Source organism: Garra rufa, chromosome 12 (genome assembly GCF_049309525.1).
Source record: "Garra rufa chromosome 12, GarRuf1.0, whole genome shotgun sequence".
Classification (NCBI taxonomy): domain Eukaryota; kingdom Metazoa; phylum Chordata; class Actinopteri; order Cypriniformes; family Cyprinidae; genus Garra; species Garra rufa.
This window is the reverse complement of record NC_133372.1, coordinates 19,121,297-19,131,309: the sequence shown is the minus strand read 5'-3', so window position 1 is coordinate 19,131,309 and position 10,013 is coordinate 19,121,297. Positions and strand designations below refer to the sequence as shown.

Below are 10,013 nucleotides of genomic sequence, written 5' to 3'. Positions count from 1 at the left end.
TGCGGACGTTCACATGTCGTGTTTTTTGCGCACTGACTGAAGTTTGTTATTTCAGATGTAGATGCCTATATACGCTCATAATGGAAGCTCGTTTTTCCAGGCACGGGACATGGTTGCTTAGCAACGGCAGACGCCATGTGAGAGCAAGCTGCGTTTTGGAAAGAATGAGAAAGCGACGCGTCTTGCGTTTTCACGCGTTTTTAGGCGCGGCATGTGAACGACATTTTAGTGAATGCCTGTGTTGCATTACAAACTAGGAGACCAGTATAAACCTTAAACTTATTGAACCACATTTGTTTTTCAGATTTTATCAGATTTCACAAGACTTTAGGAAGCTATATCCAGAGGCAGACTTTTTGAAGACTGGGCTACAGTTGCAGACCTAATTCTTGCGAGTGCTCAGCAAGGGATAAGGTGACATGACTTAAGGTAAGCTTTTTCTTATAATATGTCAATCTATAAAAAACATATGCAACTGTATTTGACACACATCAACTGGTAAATACAATGGTACAGTAACACTTAACTAGTTGCTTATTAGCTTGTATATTGGCTGTCAATTAGTACTTATGAAGCACAAACTGATGCCTTATTCTGCATGAGCATATTCTACATCCCTGAATCTGACCCCATACCTATACTTGACCTGCAGTAGTTGAATGAGGGTGGGAATTAATTTGCATTATTTAAAGGAATGAAGAAATCTTCATATGAAAGTGTTTCAGTTTGTTGTTTTGATTATAAAATATGTCTCACAGTTTGCATATTATTCCTATGGTTTAGATGCTAAAGGGGAAAGTGCTTTCAAAGTCCTGCCCACTCTGGATAAAAGGTCTTCAGACCCACAACCACGCAATCCCGGAGGCCATTCATTGACGTACAACCTGTAAGTTTTGTTTTACGTTTTCTGCTCTAATAAGGGTGTATATATATATAAACACAGTGGTGGCCAAAATTATTATAACAGTAGTATTTTCACCAGCTAAAAAAATATTTTAAGTCAGTGTTTGTTATCTTTTGCTGTAGTGTGTCAGTAAGAAATATCAGTTTACATTTCCAAACATTCATTTTGCCTTTAATTGTGTATCCAGTGAGGTTTTTGTTAGCACAACAGCCAATCCTCCAGACAGAGATCTGATCTCATCATCATCCAGTCTGTCTGGAATGACATGAAGAAACAGAACAAACTGAGACAGACTAAATCCAGAAGAACTGTGACAACGTCCCCAAGATGCTTCAAGAGACCTACCTGCAAAGCTACCTGAAAAACTATGTGCAAGTGCACCTACTGTAGGGCAAAAGCTGCTTTAAACACAAAAGGATGATCAAACCAAATGTTGATTTAATTTAGTTAATCAAGGTTAACTGATAAAGAACATTTATTTATGACATTATTTTTGACAGCATCATTTTATGACATTTTTAGACAAGTGCTTAAAACTCTTAACAGTACTGTAGCTTTGCAGTTAGGTCTCTTGGAGCATCTTGGAGACGCTGTCACAGTTCTTCTGGATGATGATGAGAACAGATCCTGTGTGGAGCACTGGCTGTTGTGCAAACAAAAATGTCACTGGATTATCACAATTAATGGCAAAATGAATGGAAATGTAAACCGATATTTCCTACTGACACACTACAGCAAAAGAGAAATCACTGACTTAAAACCTTATTTAGCTGGTGAAAATACTAGTGTTCTAATAATTTTGGCCACAACTGTATGAAAAGTTGAGAAGCAAAATGAGCATTTATTTCATGCCTCTATGTTTATGTTCATAAAATACACTTAACTTAAAATGTTAGTTATGTTGCAAGACTAAATGCCGTATAATTAACAGGTGGGGAGCAACATGGTGGATTTGAGCCTTGGGATGAGACAACAACATTTCTAGACCATCGCCATTGTTCCAGGCCATGCCATTGAAGCGGACTTGTTGCCTGGGAACTTCTCCAGCTTGCAGTATATCATATTGATGGACATAAGTCTTCATGTGTGACGTTTTTGAGGGCAAAAGTTTTTTTTCTTGGCCACTTGTAACATGTTTTAAACTGTAAGAATTGTCTGGTGGACTCTTTGTTTGGCTTAGTTTTAATGGCATGATGTTTGGAATGATTCTAATTTGGTAATAATTCATTTTTGAGTGTTCTGCTGCTGCAATGTTGACATAAAGAATATGAATATAGTGTGCCTTGTTTACAGTTTTGTGTTTAAAAGAAACTGATCTACTAAAACCGTTATTTGTGTCTGTAAGGGTTGGACAAAATGTGTGACAGCTGCACCTATTTGAAAACTGTATTAAAAAGAAATATGAAAACTCATTAAATTGACATTTACAGATGCATTTTTTTGTGTTGTGTAACTGTATTACAGAAAAACAATAATAATTTTACATTCTTTTGTGATTTATATATTATTATTGGTAAATATAAAGGTAGCAAGGCAATTAGACAACAAATAACCCAATATTTAGGTAGTTTTTAACCCAGCAACACAGTTAATCTGACCCACTGGTTGGGTCAAATAAACAACCCAGCATTTTGGGTCAAATGATTTAACCCAGCACTTGGGTCAAAACAACCCAACGCGTGTTCTGTCCCATAGTTACCCAGCAGCTGGGTTATGGTTGGGTTATTTTTTAACCCAGCACTTTTTAGAGTGCAGTTTAAGCTGCATGTGAATCAATCATCTTTTTTTCTGTTCTACTACTTATAGCACAAAATAAACAGGACTAAATACCAGAATACATGTTAAAAAAATCAGAACTTAATAAAATTAATGTAACTGATCAATCATTGTTTTAAAATTGTCAATTAAATAGCTTGTAAATAGCATAACAGTTGCAAATTACCTCAAAAACGCCAACAACATAACTTTTTGTAACAGTTTTTTTTTTTTTTTTTTTTTGAGTATGTGGAATTTTCTCAATGATTAACTTCATTCACGCAATATAACTGAACTCAAAGGAAAAATGTTAATGTGATTAATTTCGTGCAGCCACATTACTCCAGTCTGCAGTATCACACGAATTTTCATAAACCATTTTGATTTGCTGATTTGGTACTTAACAAACATTATCAATATTATTATCTATGGTTTTTTTTTTTTTTTTTTTTTTTAAGTGCTGCTTAATATTTTTGTGTAGACAATGATTCATGGTGTTTTTCTCAGGATTCTTTGGCAAATAGAAAGTTCAAAACAAAAGTATTTAAAATAGAAATAATCCCAACAATAATTTCTTCACTGCCAATTTTGATACACTTTATGTGTCCTTACTATTTAAAAGTACTACTAAAAAAAAAAAAAAAAAAAAACTTACTGACCCAAAGCTCTGACTATTTCTGACTACAAAGCTACACAAATTACCTTTAAAAAGCCAGACAAAATTGGTGATTCCCCCACATTTTATGTATATTTTAACTTTTTAATACAGGCATTAAATTCAGCTAATTTAATACAACTAGTAGCCTGTGCCAGAATATTCATTTAAACATATAATTCTTAATCCCAACAGGGTTTCATGCTGGATCAGGGTTTCAAACTGATCCAGCAAACTAAATACAAACTCTAAAAACACTTCAACCACAGTTTAGGTCATTGTACAAGGATGTAACAATGTAAAATTCAAGTTAAATGTGTTATAAATCTAACCAGTGCTGCACATGTATTACTGCATTATCAGGCTTTCACAGATTAGCCTTGTTCCAGCTCTTCAGAATGGCTTCTGCTGCATCCAAAGTGCTCTCTTGCTGTAGTAAAAAAATATTATAATTATACACCATCAGCACTATTAAGGCATTTCATGTCATTTGCATTAACTGAAGTTAATGCACTCCTTACCTTGATAAAGCACAAACGGATGTATTTCTCAAACTGCTTTACAGAAGCTTCCCCCACAAAAGCTGTTACAGGAATCGCAGCCAGTTTCTAAACAAACAATGAAATCATTATGAAGACAATTCTGTACATTTGCCTGTGTTTTGTCCTGTTATTTATTCCTAAAATCACAAAAGCAAATACCTTCTCTTTTATCATCCATTTGACAAACTTGTAATCATATGCTTCATCATCTCCCATATGTGACAAGTCCTGATCTATAATCAACAAACGAGACAGAACAACACTAAAACAGCTTAAACTTCACACAACCAAAAATGTCACTTTTGCCTCTATAAATATAATTTTCCTTACAAACATCACTTCAAGTTACATACTGAGTGCTGTGACATCCACTATCATAAAGTATCCTCCCTCCGGGACCACTGGAGTCATGCCAGTCTGTCTCAACATGGCTGCCATGCGGTCTCTTTTCCCTTCCAGTTCTACTGCTAGAGAGGTAAAGTAGCAGTCGGGTTGACCCATCAGCTCAAAGTCCCGAAGAAGACCCTGGCCAACAGCCTCCTACTGTGCAGTACAACGCAACTGTGTCACAAGCACAATGCATAGAACAGTGCATTGTATACAACTATGGAAACACATACAGAACTTGCCTGTAATGGAGTGGGACATGTATAGAGACTGTTTTGCATAACAGTCTGGAGGTGTTTGATCAAGTGTTCAGGCCCGATTGACCAACCCAACTGCAAAAAAAAGGCATTATTTATTTATCATTTCATTCTAAATCGGTTTGCTATTTGTGACCCTGGACCACAAAACCAGTCATAAGTCATATGGGTATATTTGTGGCAATAGCCAACAATACATTGTATGTACAACAATGTATACCAACCAACAGCAGAGAGCTTCTGTTTTTCACATGTTGAGTTAATTAAAACAGCTGTTCCCAATGAATCAGGGTAATAAGGATGCTTCAGAACAGCTATTTGGAATGGTATAGAACTTTGGATTTTTCCATAGACTATGACAGTTTGCAAAGGGTATGAATAATTTTGGACATGCCACTTTTTGTTCAAATGTAAATAAAAGCTGAGAAATATTTTTTTTTCCACAATGATGCCTCTTGTACATCATCTTATTATCTTTTGGGAGAAGCCTGTGTCATTTCCAGTCAAAAAAAACTTGCTGGTTGAATAAAAGTAACTCTAAGTCAGAATTTGCCAGGGGTATGAACAATTTCGGGCTTGACTGTAGCTGTTATCGACATGCTCACGTTGCTTTATGTTGAAAACTGGGGGGCCTTTAAAAACTTCAGTATCTTTATTTATTCCGCAGAGAAAAATAACAGCAGATGGGTCTGAATTGACAGGAAGGTAGTAATATATGATAATAAATAAACATGAATGAAGAGTGACGAAAATGGTCAAATACCTTCCATCCAGTCACGCTGAATGTTTTCCCTGCACTGCCGATGGTGATAGTTCTGTCCCACATTCCAGGGAGGGTTGCTGTTAAGATAGAACACAGCAGAATCAGCATTTATACAACTTTATACAACTTGTAATCCACTGACACAAAAAGATAAGATGCAGCACTGGAGAAATATCACATACCTATCTTTACATGCTCATGGCCTTTGTATGTGAGCCATTCATATACCTCATCACTGAAGCATAGGGTGTCATGTTTGATGCAGAGATCTGCAATAGCTTGCAACTCATTCCTACTGAATATCTGGAAATAAAGGAGAGCTTTAGAATATTTCTATCATGACAACTCTGAAGATTTTTGCATTGTAATGGATATGACAATGTTAATTTATTTGGTCTTGGCAGAATAGATTTGCTAACACTTCTGAATTGCTGCTGCTGTTTGTTATTGCTGTTGTTGAAGATTACTGCTGCATTTCAATACATTCACGATATGCCTCTGTGCGTATTTAAGACATACTGCTGCTGCACATGTACATACAGTCAAGCCTGAAATTATTCATACCCCTGGCAAATTCTGACTTAAAGTTACTTTTATTCAACCAGCAAGTTTTTTTTTTTTGACCGGAAATGACACAGGCTTCTCCAAAAAGATAATAAGACGATGTACAAGAGGCACCATTGTGGAAAAAAATACGTCTCAGCTTTTATTTACATTTGAACAAAAAGTGGCATGTCTAAAATTATTTATACCCTTTGCAAACTGTCACAGAATATGGGAAAATCCAAAGTTCTATGCCATTCCAAATAGTCCAATAGTTCTAAAGCAAAGAAGCTCTCTGAGGACCTGCGGCTGCGCATTGAGGCTGCTCACAAGTCAGGAAAGGGCTATAAGACAATATCTAAATGTTTTGAAGTTCCAGTGGCTACAGTGCAAAGTAGTATTAAAAAATACAAGACGTTCCACACTGTGAAAAATCTCAGAGGATGTGGTCGGAAGCCAAAAGTGACACCTGTCCTGGCCAGGAGGATAGTAAGAGAGGTAAAAATAGAATCCAAGGATCACCACCAAGGCCATCCTGATGAATCTGGGCTCTGCTGGTGGCAACATCTCAAGGCAGACAGTCCACAGACACTGCACACCGCTGAGTTCCACGGACGCAGACCAAGAAGGACACCACTTCTCCAGATGCAGCACACAAAAGCCTGCTTGGCCTTTGCAAATGCTCATCTGGACAAAGAAGAAGACTTCTGGTCTTCTGTTTTATGGTTAGATGAACCAAAAATTGAATTGTTTGGTCACAATGATGTAGCCTTCATTTGGCATAAAAAAGGAGAAGCCTTCAACCCTAAGAACACCATCCCCACTGTCAAACATGGCGGTGGGAACCTAATGTTTTTTTTTTTGTTGTTGTTTTTTGTTTTTTTAGCCGGTGGAACAGGGAACTTAATCACAGTAAACGGCACCATGAAAAAGGAGCAATACATCAAAATTCTCAACAACAACAACATCAGGCAGTCTGCAGAGAAACTTGGCCTTGGGCACCAGTGGACATTTCAGCACGACAATGACCCAAAACACACAGCAAAAGTGGTAAAGAAATGTTTAGCAGACAAAACATTAACGTTTTGCAGTGGCCCAGCCAGAGTCCTGACTTAAATCCAATTGAGAATCTGTGGATGGAGCTAAAGGGTGATGGCAAGGAGACCCTTCAACCTGAAAGAGTTGGAGCTCATCACTAAAGATGAATCGGCAAAAATACCAGTGGAGACATGCAAAAAGCTGGTCAGCAATTATAGGAAGCGTTTGATTGCTGCAGTAGCCAAAAAAAAGGCTTTTCTATTGATTACTGAGAAGGGTATGAATAATTTTGGACATGCCACTTTTTGTTCAAATGTAAATAAAAGATAAATAATATTTTTTTCCAAATTATGCCTCTTGTACATCATCCTATTATCTTTTGGGAAAAGCCTGTGTCATTTCCTGTCAAAAAAAAAAATTGCTGGTTAAATAAAAGTAACTTTAAGTCAGAATTTGACAGGGGTATGAATATTTTTTAGGCTTGACTGTATAATAAACTGTAGCAGAACTATACAGGTGGAGCTGGGGAAGGTGGAGGGTTTCAGACCACCCATTAAAGTAGATCAGCTAGCTCATTGGCTGCATATGCAACATGAACCAATCAACCAATTGTCCCAAGTAGTTTAATGCTGTGAATATCGTCAGTTTGCGATAATGACCCATCTAGTGTTTCATGACAGAACTTGGCATTAAAATGCCATTTTGGAACTAAGTGCAATATATGTGACCTTACCTTTCCAATGGGGTTATTAGGAGTGTTGATTATGATAGCCTTGGTCTTGGAGTTGAATTTACTAGCAAGTTCTTCCTGGTCCAGGACCCAGTTGGCACTACTTATACTGGTTGTTGTGGATGATGACTTCTGCAGAACAAGTCAAACAAGAGTTATGTTTAATGGAAATACAGCACAAAGACTCTACACCAAAGAACATTCTTAATGCTAACCTACCAATTGCAAAGGTATTAAAACAGGTTTCCCCCCTGCCATTTTCACCATAGGAACATAGCAGTCAAAAAAAGGTTCTATGATAATAACCTGAATTGAAAAAGGGAGAGTAGAGAAAGTACATGAATCATACTCTAGTGTAATTATGTTGAAAGTATTATATATATAAGTGATCAATAAATATGCTTTACCTCATCTCCCTCCTCAACCAGAGCCTGCATAGAGCTGAACAAAGATCCATATCCACCTACAGTAACCAGGATCTCTTTAAACGGGTCGAGTTGACGGTCATGGACTTTTCCATATACTTTTGACAGGGCTTTAACCAGTGTTGGGTGGCCCTGAAAACAGAAATGTAACTATTTGGGTGCTTTTTTTAACACACACACACACACACACACACACACACACACACACACACGCGCACAATATAGAATAATAATAAAGTGTGGATAAAACATACAAAGCCACGTGTGTACTGGTTCAGTCTGTCAACCATTGCAGCCTGAGCGAGACCCTCTTTCACATAGGAAGGTGGAGGAATGTCTGGGTAACCCTGTCCAAGATTGACAATGGAAGGGTCTGCTGCCACTGAAGTGAAGGCCACCCTTAACAACACAAGAGACACTGTTAGCAATTTTTAACACATGTCTGTGAGAAAGTGTAAGCTAATAATCTTTATTCTTACCATACATTCTTGTCCAGTCCTTCTATCCTTTTCGCGTTCTTATGTTTTATGGATGCCATTTTGCACTGAAAACAATGAAGGAACACAATAAAGAAATGTCAAAGAGAAATGCATAACTCTGTAAAACTTGCACTCACTTGGCAGGATGAGAAAGTTCTAAATCTATTGGTTTGTAACAAGCGTGGAGCAGATCTAAAAATACGAAGTAGATAAAAAGAACTCATATCTGGCAAAAAAAAAAACAAAAAGCCAGGATAGTTTTAAATATTCATTGCTCACTTCAAAACATTGCTGTCACCGATATAAGACTCCTTTCAGTTCATTGGTTGCAGTACAGTAAAGGTATTTTGTGTTTGAAGGCAGCAGATTCCGTCTGATGCAAACACCCCACGCCTCTAAAATTGACCAATCAGTTTGCTCGTTTCAAGGAGTCGATACAAGACTCTAGTGAACAGTTCTGTGTTCTGGAAGTGACTGGTCTTACTATGGTGAGGTTCGTCGATGGTAATTAAGTTACGTGATAACCGTGCTCTTTCGGAACTCTCGATGGAATTTACCAAAGTCCGCATAAGCTGTTTAAATATTTATGAACCATCTTCGAGGATGAGAACTCCGACTCATTTCCGCGAGTCAGTATCTTTTCATTTCAAAGAACTCCAAAAAAGATTCAGTGTCACCAGAAATCCCAACGTGGAATATGAGTCGGTTCACCAAAACGGCACACAAGTTGCATTTCCGTCTGGTTGTAAACGTTTTCCCCCTTAAAACTAGCATTAAAAATGTAATGTAATTATGCCGTAATATATATTTACAGTATGTTTAATTTATAATAATTATTTTGTAAAATAAATACAATTACTTCAAAAATGGTTTTGGCATATGGTGGCTATGGGTAGTCAAATTCGTAATTTCTGGCCTTAGCGATAAACAGGTCAGGAAAAAAAAAAATGAAAACGTACAAAAACTTTGGAAGTGTGCGATATTATCATAAATTAAGCTACAAGCAAAAAGGAAGGAAGAGTTTACCTTTCATCATCGAAACAATGCCACATACTGAACGTTACAACAACAAAGGGTTCAGCAAAGTCAAAAACAGACAGATTTATTTACATTTCTTAATTATATGAACTAAAAATACCCTTTCAGTTTTCTGACAGTAGCAATTTTACTCACGTTTCTTGTGGTCTTGCATAAGTTGTTTGCACCTCTATAGAAAGAAAAGATCCTACAGGAAAAAACATGCCTCGGGCAGGAGTTTTATGTCTGTGGTCTGGGTTAAATTAATCATTCATAGAGGCATCATGATCCAGCCCGCATCTATTTTAGACAATTAATGTTTAATATCAACAGGCTAGCCGTAGCACCTATAAACCTATAAACTTTTTCATACGAACGGCCAAAATATCAAAATAAATTTTTGTTCTTCATTTCAATGTAGATAAATAAATACGATATGAAGATGTGCTTAAATGCCACCCCCCATGTGCGTTCTAATTTTTTTTTTTTTTTTTACATTTGTCGACATATTTAAACAC

The 10,013-nt window shown here is 36.9% G+C and overlaps 1 protein-coding gene across 3 annotated transcripts; it reads right to left on the bottom strand.

Moving 5' to 3' along the window:
* Positions 1-3,385: 3,385 nt before the first annotated feature.
* LOC141346595 (kynurenine--oxoglutarate transaminase 3) lies at positions 3,386-9,744 on the bottom strand. Of its 3 annotated transcripts, none has more exons than XM_073851519.1 (13): positions 9,652-9,744; positions 8,479-8,543; positions 8,254-8,398; positions 7,982-8,131; positions 7,794-7,880; positions 7,578-7,706; positions 5,446-5,566; positions 5,264-5,340; positions 4,486-4,575; positions 4,210-4,396; positions 4,016-4,089; positions 3,836-3,922; positions 3,386-3,744 (listed from the first exon to the last, which is right to left on the bottom strand). In XM_073851519.1, exons 2-13 carry the CDS (start codon positions 8,535-8,537, stop codon positions 3,682-3,684), a joined length of 1,269 nt encoding a protein of 422 aa, XP_073707620.1. In that variant the 5' UTR covers positions 8,538-8,543; positions 9,652-9,744; the 3' UTR covers positions 3,386-3,681. The 3 variants fall into 3 exon arrangements, with proteins under 3 accessions (XP_073707620.1, XP_073707621.1, XP_073707619.1); XM_073851520.1 differs by lacking the exon at positions 9,652-9,744 and adding an exon at positions 8,758-8,831; XM_073851518.1 differs by lacking the exon at positions 9,652-9,744 and adding an exon at positions 8,616-8,751.
* Between the last annotated feature and the right edge of the window lie 269 nt (positions 9,745-10,013).